The 19,408-nt window shown below is 48.2% G+C and overlaps 1 protein-coding gene across 13 annotated transcripts in view; it reads left to right on the plus strand.

Moving 5' to 3' along the window:
• Positions 1 to 19,408, plus strand: part of RERE (arginine-glutamic acid dipeptide repeats) — a 142,704-nt gene that overhangs the window by 105,762 nt on the left and 17,534 nt on the right. For 10 of the 13 annotated variants that reach the window (XM_015882638.3, XM_015882641.3, XM_085509806.1 and 7 more), the window contains one exon: positions 3,515 to 3,595. The exons of 1 other annotated variant lie outside the window; for it this stretch is intronic. In XM_015882638.3, the coding sequence (XP_015738124.2) occupies positions 3,515 to 3,595 (81 nt within the window). Of the gene's footprint in view, positions 1 to 3,041; positions 3,420 to 3,514; positions 3,596 to 19,408 lie in introns of those variants that run through there. 2 more of the 13 variants (XM_085509811.1, XM_085509812.1) reach the window with 1 other exon arrangement.

The following is a 19,408-nucleotide window of genomic DNA, read 5'->3' on the forward strand; positions in this document are numbered from 1 at the left end:
ATGAGGTTGAAGCATATCCTGTTCTCCCAGCAGCGGGGCGTATTAAAGGAACACAGCAGGCCTGAATATAGGTTTTCCTTGACAGCTCGTTCCCAGTGGGCTGATCTCACAGGGTTTGAGGTGAGCTGTGCTGGGTCACAGCACTCTTCCTGTACTCAGAACCCAGAATATCCCATTACCTCGGGACCAGTCCTCCCCCAGCAGCAGGCAGCTTAACCACTGGGCAGTGCTTGGTCCTGCCTGCTCCTGAGTGCACAGAGCTCTTTGGATGGGAGAGCACCACAAACATCAGCAGCACTTTCTGCTGTAGCCAAGATAATACAGTGAGAAAAAGCCCGTGAATAATGCAAATTATTTTGTAAGAGAGCTGGCATCTTCAGGCCAAACCACCTCCCTTGTCTTATGGATCTTATGGAAGCTATCGGGATACTTCTGTTCCTAGAGGACAGCGTGTATCATTTAACCTTATCAGCCCACATCTTTATTTGAGCTGTACACACATAAGCGAAATATAATGTTAAAACCCAGCCAAGCTTTTAATAAAATGTACTCTGCGTGCTGAAATGCAGCCAGCGTGCGTGTGTGATGTCTGCATGCTAAACATTGTTTGGGGCCAGCTATAAACGTGCCTCACGTTGAAGAGTTTTGCAGATGAAACCAAATCTCATTTTCTTTTCAGGCCGGCCATAATTTCTCATCCTGGGAAATTTAGGGAATCAAGATGCTTTTACGCATTGGGTGTTTATTTGCTGTTAACTATTAAAGCCCTGTAAATCTTCTTACTGCGTTTGCCATAAAGCTTAATAAGGTGCATTCAATGTAGGAGATGGTGACAAGTTGAGCTGCTGCCTGCCTTGCAGAGCGTGCCCTGCACCTATTGCTGCCATGCTCATAAAGCAACGGTGCTGTTTGCTGTTCTAACTTCCCTTTGAACTTGTTGTTGTTGGATGAGGTCTAAAGAAGGGGTTTATTATTATTATTATTATTATTAGAAAAATTGAAAGAAATCCGTATTTGTTGGATTAAGGAGGAACAGCACAAGCTCTGTTTGTGTGTTTGCAAACGTGTGGCATTACAACATGTTTGTCATTAATTAAGCAGGTGGGAGTTGTGGGAAGGGAATGGAATAACACATGGAGCCTCTTAAAGAGACTGTATTTGATCTAAACCCAGCTGAAGCATTACCTCAGAAGGGGCACAAGTAGCACTTCCACATTCACAGCTTTAACTCCTGTCCCCCCATCTGAAGCTCAGGAGGTTTCTGCTTCAAGTTCTCCAATTGATGGAGCTGGTTCTTCTGCACCCGGCTGTTATTCTGATGTGCTTTTGAAGCCAGCTGGGCTTCAGATCACTGCAGCAAACAACAGAACCAAAGTGGGAGCCCCAGTTCCCAGCTAAACAGGGGTGCTGCATTTCAGCACGCAGCGGCACGTTGTTCCTGCCAGGCTGTAATCTCTCAATAATGGAAACCCTGACGCATAACCTTAACTGCAGCTTTGCAGTGGCATTATCATCACATTGATAAACATGCCATCTGAGCTCTGTTAGTCAGAACATAATGGCTTTGTGTATCTTGTCATGATATTTGTTTCTTGGGATAAAATATGGGACCTGCACGGAACACATATGCAAACATTAGCATGCTTGTTCCTTGTTCTTCCCCGGTTATTTATAGCTCCCTGTTTACACATTGGAGCAGGATACTGTAGAATCTAATAAATTTTACTGGGGCTGTTGAAATTATAGAATGGCATGAGGAGAGCTTGTGTTCGGGCTGGTCAATAGCCATGGTAACCACTCCATAAACATCTCTGTGGGCTGTCAATATCGACTGGCCCAGCGAGCCATGGGATTTCCTAATGCTGCTTCACAATGAGAATTATCCACGGTGTTTTTGTCAGCTGCCTTACGGATGGTCTTCAGCAGCAGCACAAGCAGCAATGCTGGCAGTGTGATGTTTTTAAGGGGTCGAATTGAAGCGCTTCTCTTAATTCTTCCAAGCGCAGCATTTGGATTCTCATACAATTCTGCTCTAAAGCCATTTCTGTTTGACCAGAGCTCCCCTCCTGTGTAAGGCTGGTGGGTGCTGGTGTTGCCAAGTGCCTTCTGCCAGCACATGAGATATAGAGAGGAGCAAATCTGTGCTGCCAGATTGTTTGATGGCACACGGGAGAGCCACAGGTCACTGATGTGGTAACGATTTTGGTTGTTCAATATTGAAAAGCCCTTTGGAGCGCTCTGTGTTGTGCCTGAGCTGGAGAAAAGCAGTTCCTGCTGCAGGCAGGGGGAGAACTGAGCTGGGAGGACTGGAACAGGAAGGAAAACTTGGACAATACAATGTAATCCTTCTTAAAAAGGTGGTAACAGAAGCCAGGCCTTGCTAGATTGTAGATTTTTCTATTGAAGTTGATGGGGATGCTTCCTTGCTGTCAGTCCTTGCTCCTGCAGCTGAATGCTCATCCAGCTGGTGGGTGTGAGCATAGACTGGCAGGGGCTGGGAGCTCCCTGGGAGCCCCAGGCATGTTCCTGGCTCACCCTGCAGCCCTACTGGTTTGGAGGGTCAGGGTTAGGCGAGGACAGATCAGCATTAGGATAGAGAGGAGGTGGCAGTGCTGGGAGCTCAGCAGGGGCGCTGGGCCCTGTTAGTCGTGTTAGCCTGTGTGCACAGAGATGTGGTCCAACGTGTGCTAAACCGACCCTGAGAGCTGCATTTCTGCTTTGGGCATTAGCCTTTTCCTGGTGCGTTGGGGCCGCTCACCAGCATAGCTTTGTAGGCAGAAGTTGGTATGTGCCGGTGTGCACATTGCTATTAGGGCAGGGGCACGCTGAGCTCCGGTGTGGATCGTTCAGTCCCTTCCACGCCGTCGGGGCGCAGCCAACCGGCCCCATCCCGGCTATGGGCTCCACGGGCACAGCCGGCTCATCCCCGGGCCGGGCACAGCCCTCACTTCCCAGCTCTGTGGGGCCGGGGCCGGGGGGGGCCGGGCCGATCCAGGCCGCCTTTTGCGGCGCACCCGCCCAGCCCCGCCGCGATCACATGCTGGGCGCCCGCGGCCGCCTCCCGCCCGGCCCGGCCCTCCGCTCCGCCATCGCCGCTCCGCCGGAGCCCCCTCCTCCTCCTCCTCCTCATCCTCCTCCTTCGGCCCCGGGCTGAGCTCGGGGGTCTCGTCGGGAGCCGCGGGTTGTGCCGGTGGTGCCGGTTGTGCTGTCGGCCGTCGAGCCGCGGGCTCGGATCACTTTTCACCCCGAGAAATCGCCGCTGCGCATTCGCCGTTCGTCGCTTCTTCCGAGTTGGGAAGCGCTGGGCTCGGCTCTGAGCTGGATGCGGCACCGACGGGAATCGGACTCGGAAGGGAATCAGATGCGATTTCCGATGTGATTTCGGCCGTGTCTGCTCGGATTTGTCCCTTCCTGCCTGCGTACGTGTGCGCTTCCCTCTGTGTCGCCCGGTCGCTCCGGGATCGCTCTGCCTTCCCCTGCTGACGTGCCCTTTTTTTGTTATCTTTTATCGCAGAAACGGTTCATTAAGGGGCTGAGGCAGTACGGCAAGAACTTCTTCAGGATCCGAAAGGAGTTGCTTCCGAATAAGGAGACCGTGAGTACACCCAGACTTTATGCCATTCGCTTTTCTGCTGCTCGTTCTTAAACTGTTCCCTTCCCACCCCGATTGAATCCTGCTCGCTATGAAGGAATAGGAGCGTCCAGCCGAGGGAACGGGGCTGTGATTTTTGGGGCTGTTTGTAGGGTTTTGGTGCGTTAAAGGTGTTACGTAAAGGAGTCGGTGCCGGACGGAGTCGTTCAGGCAGCACATAGTGTATTTCTGGGAGAGCAAATCTAATTTTACATTCTGACATTATGAGGGGATAATACGTTTATGTCGCCGAGTCGGGCTCAAATGGCAGCGGGTAATTAAAGCAAGCCTAAACCAAAACAGAATCTAATTGAATCTGGAAGAATGAGGTATGTGCTGCTGCTCCCCGACCTGCGCGCTCCGTGCTCGCGTTTAACTCTTCATCTCCTACACTGTGTGGGCAGCAAATGTGGAACTTGAGCTGCAGAACCACTCTGTGCTTCCCAACTTCATGCAGCCCCACGGCTGCCCAGCTCTGCTGGTGGGCAGGGAGCAGAGTGGGGCTTGTCTGGGGCATTGGGAGGCTTTGGGAAGCCTGGGGAATCCAGTTTGCTTCCTACGAGTGCTGCTCGCCCAGCGTCTCTAGAAGCTTCGGTTTCTGTGCTGCAGGTGTCATTTAGCTGCTGGGTTTGGGAGAGCTTTGCTCGTGTTTGTTCTGAATTCAGAAGGCAGAAAGCAGGGCAGAGTGACTGTATTATAGCGCTGTCAGTGCACGTATGTTATCCATGCTGGAGGTGTTTATTTACAGCGCGATGGAGTTGAAGCTGTTTGTGCTTTTTGTGTGGAACCTGGCTGGTTCCTGGAGCATCCCTGTGCAAATATTTCTAAGCCTCTGACAGTCCATAGGATGTGGCAGATCTCGTCTGGTGACGTGGTGCTGTGATATCACAGCCGTGCGTCAGTAAATGGTTAATGAGAGCGGTGAATCAGATGGAAGGGGAGGGGGCAGCAGATCCCGGGGTGCCTCGGCCGGTCTCTGCTCTCTGATTACATTGAGAACGATAGGAAAAACTAATTGCCAACAAGCACGGGTAGATTCAGCTCAAGTGTTTGGTTGGGGTTGGGGCAGGAGGGCCTGGTGTGGGGTAGGTGACAGCTGAGATAGAATGCTTCATAGCAGCACGCTGTCAGCTTCAGCACTAATACTTAACCATGTATTTAGGACAGATCAATATGTATTTCAGAAGATATCCCGCTGATGGTGAAGTCACTGATGGTCATGAATGCTCTTTTAAAGTTGGAACTGTGAAATAGGGTTTCAAATATAACACATCTTATTGCAGTGGGGAAAAGGAGTCTGCAGGAGGAAGGGAAGACTGAAGCTGAGAGCTGGGGGGCACACGCCTGACCCTGCTTCTGCTGCGTGGCTTCTGCTGCTTGCACTTGGCTATCAGGCCTAAGGCTCTGCAGAAGGTTTGCAAGTGGTGTGAAATGTGATCCAGGCTGTTATTGCTCAAGTGTTAGATTTTTGTTTCGTTAAGCCTCCATTTTTAGCACAGGGAAGACTAAATATTAACTCGGAGCAACTGGGAGCCGTGTGCTGGTGCCTTGGTGCGGGTTGCTGTAGCCCCTGGTGGTAACTGGTCTACAAATAACCTTTGACCAGCAGCAGATTGTTTAATCTCTGTTTCCTATTTTTGCCCATAGGTTCCCTTCTGCGCTCTTTTAATTCCCACTTATTCCCCCCCCCCACCAAACAAAATTTGCAGCAGCTTTTCTATCTCGAGACACCCAGAATAAAGACAGCAGTAAATAATATCGTGACTGCCCAGCTTTGCTTTTCCTCCTGATGTGGAATGTTGTAAATTACAAGGCTGTGGAATGAATTTCTCTGCACTTTTTCTTCACGGCCAGAATAATTTCAGCTACTTTCCTTGTCGTTCTTCTGTCGCAGCATGAAACAACCCTTTAGAAATACCAGAAATACTGGAAAAAAAAGGCCATTTTTTCCTGTTTAGCCACCGTATTAACATGAGGTAAATCTGTAAAGTCATTTATATGCTCACAGGAGAGCTGCAGCAACTCCTCAGTCCTGGAAAAGCCGCTTGAAAATGAGATGGGGACATTCTTGAAGTGACTTGCCCTAAATGGAAACCAGGTTATGGGTCATATGTTTTCATCTGTTAGGCTTTACCTAACTCGTCCCTGCAGTCTGTGGGGAGGGCAGGCAGAGATTCTCCCTCTCTGAAAAACCCATTGAAAGTTAAGTTTCCTTATTTTCAGTGCTTTCCTTTCAATGCTGCTTTTGCTGTGGAAGAACTCCTCCTAAAGCCTCCTTAAGCCCAGCACTCAGAACATTGCATTAGCAGAAGCCAGAAATTATACAACATTATACAGGAACTGGGCCTGTCGTGTATTAAAACAAGTCGATGTTGCCGTAAAGGAAGTTTGAGGATTAACATGACGGTGTTTCTTTCATAATAGCAGGAGGTAACACAGCAGCTGTGCTGAGCAATGAGAATGAGGCCATGCTGTACACGTCCTCACACACACAGTGAGGGATGTCCTATTTGAGTTACACCTGTGCCTTTTTCCTCTCTGCAGACGTGTTAAGAACCCCGTGTTTCTCATGTGTACCCTAACTAACTTAACGTGTTCTTCCAGTGTTTTTAAGCACAGTTAATAGCCAGCAAGGAAAGGTCTTTATGAAGAAAAAACTACCAGCTGTGTATCAAAGCAGTATTTTTGCTGAGGTCTTCGCTAGCCCGGTTTATTTCAAAGCAGTTATGTGCAAGGGAGGTTCCCAGTGGGCATGGGGGTAAACAGCTGTAGCATTCTTTCTCTTCAAGCTTTTATGAGCAAGAGACACAGGAACTAAAGCTGCTCTTATCTGAGCGTGCCCCCTGCTGAAACAGGAGTGCTGAAGTTGATTAAGGAAAGCCGATGGCTTTGAGGCCGCATCAGTGTTAAGTGGGGATGTAGTGGAGAAAAGGTGCTTAAGTACAACATCTAAAACTTGCTGGGTTTCCACTGAACTCTGACCGCGGGTCTCCATCCTTCCCTGTGCTCCCAGATTGTTTCCTCTGATTGTGGCCTCAGCTGTAGTTGAATGGAGCTGCTGGGGAAGCAGCCTGCTCTCTTAGCAGCCCTCCTGATTCCTCTACCTGGTATGCCAGGAACTCGTGGAGACGTCGTTGTGACGTGACTGGTCTTCATGAATTACTTCCATCCAGATTCCTGTGTTGTGAGATACAAGCTAAACAGCTGGCAGCAAGGTTTCCTAATGATCTCTGTTGGTTTTGTGTATGCTTTTTCTTCCTGTTTTGGGCTAATTTGCTAAAACTAGGTGAGACAGGATTCTCAAAGTGCTAACAGTTCTCAGCTATGAATTCTTCAGGTGATTAGTGAGCTACTTGAATTTGAGCATTGCAGAAGGACCAGCACCGATAGGCCTCTGCTAAGTGGGCTTACATGCCTGCAAGGCTGGGACTTGACTTTTTGTGTTCTTGTAAATAGCTTAACTCCGTGCCAGTGACGTGCACAAGGTAAGCAGAAGCCTGGGTGCAGTGGGAGGAGGAGACTGAGTCACACTGTTGGCTCGCTCATGGTCAGGGCTGGCTCCTGCTCTTGTCCCCCACTGCAGGGCTGCAGGCTCCTAGGGTGGATGTCACAGGTTGCCTGAGCTGTTGGAGGCCACAGTCCCAGAAGAAAGGGTCTGATTGTTCTCTAGCTGGAGTTCTGTAATCCCATTTGAGTATATGTGTCTCTGACCAGCAGAGCTCAGACTCCTTAGAGATAGAGGGGGGCATATGTGTGCCTCCCTTCAAGCTGCTGTACGTAAGTTTCAGGCTAATAACATGTGTCAGTAGGTGGCTGTCACATCTGCTGCATCTGAATAGGGCTAAGGAAACACAAGACCTTTCATGGGAATGGGCCCAAGTACTTCTAACCTTTTTTTATTCTAGCCTGTCTTTAAAACCAGGGATGGCACCTCCTTGAATGCCTTGATGTTCTCCAATGGCTCCTCCTGCACTCCCCGGTAAAGATTTATGCTACAGGGCTGTGCACATGGTCTCTTTGTTTGCTGGTCTCTTCTGGGCAGGCTGAAGCCCTGGGTGAGCCTGGTGGCAGATCAGAGAGAACAGGGAGCCTTTGTGCACACACACTGACTTGGGTCTCTGTCGAGCACATTGGCATCTTCAGGGTGTGTGAGGTTTGGTCACGTCCTTAGCAGGAGGCAGCAGCACATTGGAAAGTTGCACCTCTGGTGGGTGTTGTGCATTTAGCCTTGAGAGAGTCAGGGAAAATAGTGGCTATCGACTGCTTTCATTAGATCAGAGTGAGCAGTGTGCTCTGCTCTGTATGGAAGGACTACACGTCAATTTATTCTTCACGAAGAATATTCTCTGTTACAGTAGTAAAATCCCCCTGTCCAAATTCAGTGCTGTTGGGATTTATTTCTGAGACTAAATAAGCTGTCCTCTGTTAGTGTTAGGAGGCATCGTGAGCACTCTGTGGGCTTTCAGCATAAACTTCTGTTTAATTTTAGATTGGGGTTTAGATAAACAGTTTTATTCGTGCCTCATTAATGCTTAATCTTGTTACATAATCCACACTATTGGCTTCCCTAGTGGCTCTTCAGTGCAGGGCATGCGTGTGGGGCTGGTGGGGTGTGTGTGCTGAGCAATGCCATACAAAGTGCTGGGGGCAAACACATGGCAGAGATCCTCCCTGGGTGCAGTTGTTCAGGTCGCCTTTCTCCTTTGATAGTGGGATAATTAGGTGAAATCCCTGAGTATGAAGCCATTAGTTCGCCCTACACTGACTTTTTAGTGTTTACATTTCGTGGTATAACTTACAGTAGCTGAATTTAATGCTGTCTGTAGGATGGGCGTTAGCACCGTTCTCCTTTCCCAGAGGAAATATTTTGTTTGCTGGTGCATTCCCCAAACGATGGGATATTAATGCACCGCGTGGTCCAGGCGGATGATTATCTGACTTGTCTTTGCTGCAGCAGCGTTCAGAAAGGGGTGAGCTGTGTAAGCCTTTGCTGCCTGAAAGCTGAACCTTTTTCCTTAATAACTTGCTCTCGCCTCAGCGCAGGCAGAGCTGAAATTTTCCATTAGAGTTTGAAGTGACTGCCAACATAAACAGCCACTGCTCCTTTTCATTCCGGCTCTGCTCATTGCTGCTGGTGCTTCCATCGCAGGGATGATACAGATAGAGGGGTTTGTTCTTGTTGCAGCATTGCATGAGGTTCTGAGCTCAGACAGGGGTGTCCGTGGATTTGAGTGGTACGGAGCTAAAAGCAGATCAGCCGTAAGGGGGGTTCAGTCTGTGTGTTCACTGCGACTTGGCTTGTTTTCACAAGTTTAACTGTTAAACCTATTGCAAATGTCACCGTTTTATTGGATAATAAACCAGAAGGCTTTGAGAGGTCTTAAAGAGACATAAGCGTTGTGGTTTCCCTCTGGTGCTCACCGTGCTGTCTCCATCTGGAAAGCTGGCCCAGGTCCTCCCTTGTTTCTCCCATTTCTTTTATCAGCACATTCTGGAGGTAAATATTCTTCTCTCCTTCAACCCGTGCTGTGGGAAGGGCAGTTCTGCATTGCTGCCTGTGTGACCGAGGGCCGAGCTTCCATCTTCTGAGCCTCAAGGGCTCTTTCCCAAACCTTTGTGCCTCTCTGTTTCATAGTGAGGGAATCCAAAGGTGGATATTACCCCACCTGAAGGTAATTCACAGCACCACAAGGAGCCAGGCTGTTGGTACCAGGCCCTGTGTTGGTTAGGAGCAGAAAAACAGAGGTGTGCTCGCCATGCCAGTGGGGCACTCAGGTTGCATTCAGCACGGATAATAAATCAGCTCTGCTTGCACTGTGTTTTTTGTCTCCTACTTTACGAGATTGAAACCCATTGTTTATTTTTCTCTGAAGGTTTGGAGGGAGGTGGAGGAGAAAGATTGTCGCAAGCAAAAGAAGGCCATTAGGCGATTGCATTGTGTTCTGTCACAGAGCCAACAAGGACAGTTTCTGCTTTGTAGGGAAAAGTACAGTGTTGGAAGACTTGAGCCAAGCTGATTTGGGAAATTGATACGGAATCATCTCAGTCTTTCTCTCAACAGCAGAGAGAAAACAAGGCTGCTCTGCCTCTTCCTCATCGCTGTGCTGCCTTTTCCTTACCTCTGTTCATAGCTCACCATCGTAGGATGTTTTTAAAGCAGTTAAAAAGCATTAGATGTTCACATTGTGTCGTACCCTCAGATACTGATCCTGAGGTCTTATGAATCTCAGCTACAAGAAATACGTGCCTGTCTGAGCGTTCCTACCCTTCGTTTTTGTGGCTGAGTCTTTCACTTTGGCAAGGTTCTTTTCCATGGACGCTGTGCACCAAACAATCTCATGTTTGTTTCCCATCCAGTTAGTGACTGAAGGTATTAAAACTTAAAGATGGTTTCCAGAAGGCAAAAATAGAAAAGTCGGATGAAGCACAGGAACATCCTGTGCTCGGGCAGTCAGAAGATTTGGGTAACTTGTCCATCTTATCCTGTCTGATGCCTGCTCCTTGTGTTGGCTTAATAGAGAATGGGAAGCATTTGTGGCTCAATGGCTCTGTTTTATGGCAAGTTAGTTTATTTTTTATGCATTAATATGGCATTCTAAGATGGTGTTGTCCTCTCTGGGAGAAAAAGAAGCAACAAAGAGGCAACACAGTGTAGGCCTCAGGTTGGAATAGCAGTGTGTGTTAATGGTTGCTTCCTGCCCCAGATGGCACTCTAAGAACTATGTGTGCCTGTGGGGTTCTCTTGGCCTAACATCAACCCCCAAATACATGATTTAGGCCTAAATATCCCATAGTATGCTGCTATAAGCGTGCTATGAGAGCTAGAGCTGAGCTGTTGGTTGAACATCAGGTCACCAAAGCAGGTTCCCCACAAAACCTTCTTCTTTTGAAATCCCATGTTTTTAAAGGTTGTAGGAGGTTGGGATGGAGTTCCTTTTGGTTCTCTTTGGTCGCTTCTCTCCCTACCCCAAGCTCCTTTCTGTCCTTTTCCCTTCCTGGCACAAGCTGAGTTATTTTGTGCAGCGCTTCTAGTCCCTGATCTTCAAAGAAAGTGCAGCCCAGGTTACAAACCAGCTCCTTCCTCATGCAATTGGAGAAGTCCTCCCATTTGGTTCCTGAGCCTGCGTTGTGCCCTGTGTTGTGTAAGCACCAGAGCATCCCATAGGAACTCCTGATTGATTTTGCTAACTCTGCCCTTCTCTGCGGTTCAGAAACCTCTAATGGTCTGTGAAGCTCCAGGATTTCTGAGTTGAACAGTAGTAGTTATAAGAACCTTCTCTACTACATAAAAGCCTTAACGCTTTCCACATGCTGTGTTTTTGACCTCATGAAAAGCTGACCTCACACAAACTCAGCTTGGAGAGGAGCTGAGTGTCCCGGCCAGGCCCTGGTAGTGCTGTTGTGAGATTCCAGGGGGTGGGAGGAGGAAATAAGTCATGAAAAACTTACCACTGTTGCTTCCCATCCATTTCCCTTCCTTCCTTTAAGTCTCTTAAGGCATCCTCTGTACCTTAATGTTAGCCTCTCCTGTTACAGATTTTGCCCGCTAATAGTTTTGATGCTCAGGAGTGATGCTCTGTCATTTCAATTTAGCAGCCCAAGATGGGGAAAAGAGAGATTCTGCCATTGTCAGCACTTGTGTTTTGTTTTTAAAGCCCCAAACATGCTTTATATGTTGCCTGTGAAGTAGAGGGCACACCATATAAGCACCACGACCCCATAGGTTGAGCATTGGCTGCCTGGTGCTTTCTGGTCTGCACAGCATTCTTTGCATCCACTCGTGTTTCAGTGTGTCTTGCAACTTGGATGTCAACAAGGACTGTGCTTTCTGCTTAGGTTTCCTTTCATTGTGTTAGAACGATATATTTGCAACGTATAATGGCTTAGATAATGGAAGAAGGTAATTTGCAGAGATAAGTGGTTTTTTGATCTTGACCTCAGTTTTGTTCTGGGGGATTTAATAAACTTGCAGATGCAGAAGTGATTAAAAACGTGCCATAAACCTTGCACACTCTGCTTGCTTAAAGGGGATATGGAAAAATGCATTCATCCCCATTCCCACTGTTGCATTAGATCCGACATGTAGAATAACTCAGTGGGTTGCATATCTACACTTTCGCCTTGTTAGGATGAAGTGGCATGGACAAAGGCTTTCCACCTTCAGCGCTGTGTTAGAGTTGTATTGATTTAACAATTCCAGCTCATGTTCTTATTCTGTGCCATTTGATGTGATGGATTTTTGTTGCCCGGCTTTAGAACATTCTTTTGTTGTGAGCATGAGAGCTTCTAAAAAGAATTTGTCTGCTCACCGTGGGCACACAGGTCTCCTCCCTACCTCTCCATTATTTATATCCTTGTAAGGTGAGTAATGTTTTTGTTTCAGAAGAATCTCTATGTATCTTGCACTTGTAGCCTTTCAGAAACACTGCAAATGGTTTTCAGCTACAGGACGAAAAGGAGGGACCTGAAGTCTTGGTTAGATTTGAGCAGAGAGTTTTAACCCGTAGCTGTCCAAGATGTATTTGGATTCAAAGCATTGAAACAAAACATGCCAGGAAGGAAACCACGGCACCATGGTGGGATTTGCTTTAGACGAGTTGTGCTTAATAGACATGTGTCTGTTGTAAAGAGGCTGAAGGGGACTGTGAGCTGCTGGTCATTAGGACTGACCCCACTTGCCTCTGTATCTTCAGAATGTTCCTCCTTAGAGCATATTAATAACGCTGTTGAAGACAAATGAATGGGGTTGTTAAGTATTGAAGTGAAAACTGCCCTAGCGTTTTCCCTCCTCCTCCATTTACTTCCATAGCGCTTATCCTGTGTTTACACAATCTTGAGTCATCGCTCTTCAAAAAGAAAACCCACCCTGCTGACATTTAGGAGTTTTGCTGTGCAAGTTTTCATTGCTTGAGCACTTAAATGATACGTAATAAATTCGCATGGGCTGCCACTGTGCTCTTGGTTTTATACATGTCTGTCGTTGCCAAACCAGCCTTAACTTTTTGTACTGAAGTGTAGCTTTAACCTTTTCAAATGAACTTCCATACAAAAGATATGGGAAATTCTTAAGCTCAGGCTTCACATTGTGTATGATTTCTGTAGTTGCCATCTCATGGTGAGAACAGGGGAGGAGCCCTGCGGGCTGCAGATAAACAGCCATCCTGGCACGCTGCTCTTTGGGCCCGTCCTTCCTAAAGGTCATGTTGGAGAGGAAGAAGAAAAGAGAGTGGCTGGGTCTTCTTATCTGAGGAATAAGCTCTTTGGGCTGCAGATTTTGGGGTGTTTTTGCTTTGTTCTCTCTCTGGGAATGCATCATCGAGTGCTGAAAGAGTCCATTGTGCAGCTCACTTCACAACCCTCTGCTCAGCAGCCTCCAGCATTTGCAGCTTTCCTGGGGCGGTAACAATCCCTTGGCCAAAGGAAGGCTCTTAGGAAGAAGCAGTTCCTTTAATGGGGATAATGCCTGCAGTTGAAGTCTTTGCAGATTGAGCACACAGGGGACGACGCAGCTCTCCCTGTTCATGGATGACCATTGGTGGCCGTGCTTTCCATTTTGTTCCATTAGAGGAGTTCTTGAAGGGCGGTAGGAAAGTAAGTTAGATGCTGCCAGAGCTTGCTTGCCTCTGCATTATTTCCCCTTGTCACTGTAATTCATGTTGACGTTGCCTGCTCGGGGGCTGCTGGCTTCCTGGCAGCTCCAGGATCCATCAGCAGGGACACACGCCTGCTGCAATGCTGAGAACCCAGGCTGTGAGCACCTGTGTTTGCTGAACAGAACCAGTGTGCACCCATCAGTTACATCCTTCAATGGGTTAAAGAGCCCTTTGGTAAGGATGCTCATACTCTGTTTGATTCTGAAGGTCTGCATGGGCAGGATGTGGGGTGAGCAGTCAGTGCTGGCACGCTGCAGGCTGTGCACCCACTGGGGCTCCTCTGGGTGCTGGGTTTGGTCCTGGTGAGTGAGCAAAACTGCAGAGAGAACTGGATGGTGAACCACAGAAAGGCTTTGTTTGTGTGTGTGACAGTGAGGATGGTTTTGAAGGCGGTTCTGAGACTGCTTTGCCCATAGTATGGATGAGTTGGGGGAACATGAGGAATGGGAAACTTGCTTTACTGCTCACTGTGTCCTGAGTGCTTTCTGTTGGGAGCAGGCAGAGCTGGGTTGGCAGCATCTTCTGAGGAGGGAAATGCAGAGGAAGAAGGCCTGCAGTGCATTTTAGAAGCAAAGCAAAACCCAAAGTGAATACACATAACCAGTATAAGAGCCCCATTTGAGTTTGGATTGGATGTGGTACAGCTTTGGATCCTTTGGGGACTTGGAATTTAAAGTGTCCTGTGGGAATTGATGCCTCGTCCAGCTCCCCTTGTGGATGTTCCTGCATCCAGGGTAATCATCTGCTAGGAGTGACTGTAAGGGAATTAACTGGTGTTAACTGAGGCTTTGCTGGGCTTTCTTGTTGGGTGTTGGGTCTGTCATTTCCGGCGTGCTGCAGGTAATGGATCAAAACGAGTGACCCATGCTGTGCCTCGCAGCACTTTCACCTTTCCCCACATGTAATCTCTTCAGTAATTCAAACGTCCTTACAAGTCTTTATACCCATACGGTAAATAACTGTTCTTTCTGATTGTTCCTTCTTCAATGGAAAGCAATCATATGCATAGGTATCTCTTTGCAGCGTTCAAATTGCAGTTAATTTTGCTTTTAAGCGCCGTGGTCTCACTTTCAGCTTTTCCACGTGGGCAGATTGGTTGGCACACTTATTCAGAGGCAATGTCATTTGTATTGGATGGGGCTACTTTTAATGTTTAAGTATGGGGCCAGTTAGCTCCAGTTCCACTGCTCCCTCTTTGGTACATGCCACAGGTCCTGTGCCACGTTTCTCTCATCCTCTTCATAGGCAAACCTGCCTTGGTTCTGATGCTGCTGCTTTTGAAGGTAAGAATGTCTTTCAGGAGGGGTATTGCCTGGTGGGCTGAGTGCTGCTGTGAAGGTTTGGCTTGCAGGATATGAGCAGAGATTGAGCCCTGGGGTGCACACACACAGGCTGTGGCAGAGATGGACCCATCCCACTGCAGAGCTGAGCCATGGCACTCGGACCCGGAGCAGTTGCTGATGCTTTTATGCGGTGTAAAATATCCAGTGCAAAAATTCCTATGTGCCTGAGTGAAATGCCAGGTGTTCCTTGGGCCTCTGCTGCCTGTTTGTGCATGAAAGATTCATGGAATGTTTGAGAGAGATGCTAATAACGCTGCTGCGAGGCTGCCACAGGAAAACACAGAAAGTGATTCCATTTGTCTTAATGCACCGTTTTCTGTATTTCCCCTCTTGTTTCTGTTGTTGGTACCATTGGAGCTTATGTCTCCAGTGCTTGGTTTGCTGTTTCTTTGTGCTATCCTAAGCTGACAAGGTTAAGCCTTGTACTTGGCAGAGGTTGTGGTTGGCAGAACAGGATGCTGCCAGCCCAAAAGCTGGACAAGCAGGTAGGGAAGAGTTAAGCTGCACAGAAAAGCTGTCGCAGGGTAATAGTGTTGCTGTTGAATAACTTGAGGTGATGAATTGTTTGAAGCGGCAGATGCATTTTAGGGGCTGAGATTGCTGTCACTGCTCTGATTTGCTCCTAATTAATGGAGAACTGTGCGTAAAGCTGAGAGCATTCTTAGGTTATTGAATATTTCATATGGAAAACACAGAGTTTCCACATTCAGAGAGACTGGAAAGATGTCAGCCACCAAGGATCTCCTTCGAACACTTTGTTTTAGAGCACAGTCCTTCTTTATGCCTGCATGGAGTCACCTGGGTCCTGTGGTGTGCTACACAGCCTTGTGATCCCTAAGCTGCTGCTCTGCCATGTCACCCACCAGTGCTTTGCAACAGATGTCCTTTCTGAGCCAGCCTTCATCCTGCACGCTGGATGTGCATGCACACAGAGGAACCCATTGCTGAAGGGAACATTGGCTTGTGCAATACATGTGTTCTCCTGGTGTGTTTGGCCTCGAGCCCAAGCTCTGCCTTCATAAATGTTGCTTCACAAAGGGAAATCTTTCACAGCTGGAAGCAGAACGTGTCCCCCCATGTGGGTGTCTGGCAGCCCCCATCTCAGACTGGCACTTGGCAGCGCTGAATGCCCAGCATGAGCTATTTGCAGCACAGAGCTCTCCCGTTGGTCTGTGCCTTTGAGGAGTCATAATGGCATTGCTGTATGAGCCCACAGGTCTGGTAGGGCCATGGAGGAGGGTTAATGGCTCCTGAGAAGGGAAAGAGTGAAAAAGTGCAGTGGGGAAGCTTGGTGGTGAATAGGGAGGAAAGATAGAATGTCAGCATTCTGTCCTGTTGGAAGCTCAGGGTGCTGCTGTGAGCAGCTGTTTGTCTTTGTTTGCACATAGTGCAGCTTGCCCTCTGGCCAACTTGGAAACATTCATCTCCCAACAGCTTTAGAAACGTTGTGGCTACAGCTTATCGCTTAAAGGGAGAATATCCTTTTGGGATGTGCATGAGGATAAACGGACTCCAATAGACTCCGTGTTTATGAAGGAGGCCAGCAAGTGTTGTTGTAACCTCTTGGTTGTTGTTGTTCTTTTGAAGTTCTCAATTGTAAGTGCTTCTCCTTTGGTTTCTGACAGCTTGATTGCTACGTGAATGCAAGCCACTAATTAAACTGCTCACTCACTGCCTCCTGGTAAGCATCACCAGGCTGTGAGCAGGAAGGACTGCAGTGCTGGGGTGTGTGGAATACCTGACTTGGGGCCTCCCTGGGCTTCCAAGGCACGTTGGCACAGCCTGGCCTTAACAGCAAAGAAATCTGGGGCCCTTACTAATACAGCTGCTCATTTATGAGCTGGTAGTGAGAGACAGACAGTGAGCTTTCCCACTGGTGGGAATCTTGGGTTCTGCTCCTGCCTCTGGGTGCTGCTGAGAATTAGCAATGCCTTTCACTTCTGAATTCACATGTATGCATTACAGTAAGCTGCAATGAATTGGTCTTTCTCGTAACGCTTTGTAACTCTTACTGTTGTCTTTTAGTTGGGTTTTGCTTGCTACGGGCTTCTTTTCTTGACAGAAAGCAATTGAGACAGAAGGAGCAGCAGTAACCGAGGGATAAGCTGCTTATGTGGCACCTTTTTGTGTTTGATGTCCTGCCTTGAGAGCTGTATTTCCACTGTTGCTCCATAAACAGGAAGAGCTGGGAGCACCCCGCGCCCTCTGCACTTCATCTAGAAAATCTCCTGCTTTGGAGGAATGTTCTTGGAGAGCAGTAAAAGGAAAACAGCTGCGCAGGGATCGGATCCGAGCGGGCTGAGTCTGTTTAAAATCAAGGCTTAATGATGGGGGTGGCTGTCAGAGAGCTTTTGTTTGCGGGCAGTTTGTTCCTTTGTGCATAGCAGACCGAGCAGGAACCCCTCTGCCTGCACTGCAATGGTTGCACCGGCTCCTTCAGTGCTTCCAGGTGCAAAGTGAGGGTTGTTGGCTTGTTCAGGTGCTGCTTGGCTGCCCCAGAAGCTTTGGTTAGAGGTCAGGTTGAGCTGTCCCAGCATGGGGCAGTTCACATCACAAAGCAACTGGTTGCGAAGGCTCCAGCTGCAGGTAAAAAGGGATGGCGGGTTCTGCTCTGTCTGCATGATTTCATATTTGCTTTCTTCATTAGCAAAGAGGGTCATTTCATGTAGTTTGTTGCCTCTTGTGTCATTTTTTGGTATTTTCTGAGCGCTGTCTGTTTAAATACGGCTTCAGTAAATGGCGAAACTCAACAGCTCCCCTATGGGCTGTGAGCTGCAAAGGGCGGAAGCTGCATGTCAGTGCAGATAACGCTCACGTTTGACAAGCCAAGCCTTGTGTGATTCATCACAGATGTGTCTGGGAAACCTGAAACATCTGCTCCGTGGAGATGGGAGCACAGCAGTGTGCAGGCAGAGCTGGAGGTTCCCAGCAGCAGGCCTCGATTCTCATTGCTGTATTGAAATGAAAGCAATTACAGAATACAACGTTCAGAACACAAATGACTAATTCCTTACTTACCATTCAGCTCTTCTTGCCCTGTTAAAAGGGGAAAATCTGATAGAACTGATGGGGTTTCCATCTGGGGATGGGACAGCTGTGGACCTGCAGAGCCATTGGGCTCACACATCTGCCTGCAGAGGAGCAAAGAGGGAACCCCTCTTTTTTGATAAGGTAATGCAGTAATAGAGACACAGGTAAGAGTGTGAACACCTGACTGAGATGCAGGGGCATCAATCTCCTTGCTGAATATTACAATATGACAATTAATGTTTTAATAGTTAAAAGCAAGTGTGGGACGCTGCCGTCCCTTCACCCAGGGTGTCACTTTGTGCCCAATGTGCCCATTTGCAAATTGATCTTTCATTTAAATTAATTGAAGTTGACACATGAGCTGCAGCAGAACGTAGCCTATTCTGAGCTAGAATTACCAAAGTCTGCCAGTGTTTGGGGTCGGTGTGAGCTGCTGAGTGTGCTCAGCCCCATAAAAGCCATAAAGCAGAGCTGCTGTGGTCGAGGGAAGCGTTCTCATTTCCCGGCAGCCATTATGTGCTGCAGTACAAAAACACATTTTTTCTTTAACAGTCTTTTCTTAAGCTCAAAAATGGATTCCCCTCCAGCCACTGTCATTCAATTATCACCTCAGGAAACGCACAGATCTAACTGATGATCCCTTTAAAGCAGCTGCAGTCCTCCTCCCCTCCCACCCTTCATTTCTCTTCCCGCTCCAGTCATTAAATGTAACGCCGCCGATGTATATTTTATGGGGTGACCCTGACGGCTGTCGCTTTGAGGGTGTGCGGAGATAATAAGATTGTGCATGTAATGAAGGACAGATAAATAGGAGGATGTTTACGGGATGGAGTGCGGTCGCTTTAACAGCTTTATGGCTTGCTGATGCATGTCTGCTCTCTCGTGTGTGCACCCACGTGAGCCACAGCCAACACCTTCCCCTTGGATCATGCATTGCTGGGATGGAGCAAATAAGAGCTCCCAGAAATGTGGGTAAGAGAAGCTGCGAAGGGGCAGTGAGTAGAAAACAAGTCCTTAGCAGATGTGGATAAGGCGAGCAGGTGCTTAATTCTTGGGCTGTTTTGATAACCTCTTAATTGATCCAGCTCCAGAGAGAGCCCTGCCTGGCATACCTGGTGGCAGTGCTGGGGAGCTGCCGTGATGCTATCTAGAGAGGATCTAATAATTAGTCATGGATGCAGCCAGCAGCCTGCAGTCCCATGGGGATCTCAGGGCCTCTGATTAACAAAGAGGAGTCTCTGGAGGAAGAAGCCGTAATTACAAAGCTTGCTTTTCCTTCTGGCATGACATACAGCTGGAAAGAGAGGGTCAACAGCTTCCAGCTGCAGCGCAGGCTCAGAACAAAGCAATGCCAGTTGTGCAGAACTGCTCAAACTGGTGCTTCCAGCCCTAGAAACAAGGAACAAGAACTGGTCACCAGGACAGTTAGCAAAGGGTCCCCTCTGGGACGTGCTCGTTATCTTATTTCCTGCCAGGATATTGCAACCTGTGATTGCAAACAGTGGAGAAAGTTAGCAAATAGGCTGCGTGGAAGTCAGCAGTTAAATGTGGCACTGAGCCCTGATACGGACGTTCTTTCAGGCTGTGCACAATAACGTTTGGATTCCTCTGGTTTGCTGAAACCATCCGGCCAAGCGGTAGGAATGAAACAGGGATATTGACCCAAGAGGAAAGCAGATTGTATTGAGGGCAGAAGGGGGGCTGCCGAGGAACAGGGATGAGCCTGGCCTGGTAAGCCTGGTGGTGATGGC

Source organism: Coturnix japonica, chromosome 9, assembly GCF_054131305.1.
Source record: "Coturnix japonica strain WE chromosome 9, WE-NBRP24, whole genome shotgun sequence".
In the NCBI taxonomy this organism is placed as follows: Eukaryota; Metazoa; Chordata; class Aves; order Galliformes; family Phasianidae; genus Coturnix; species Coturnix japonica.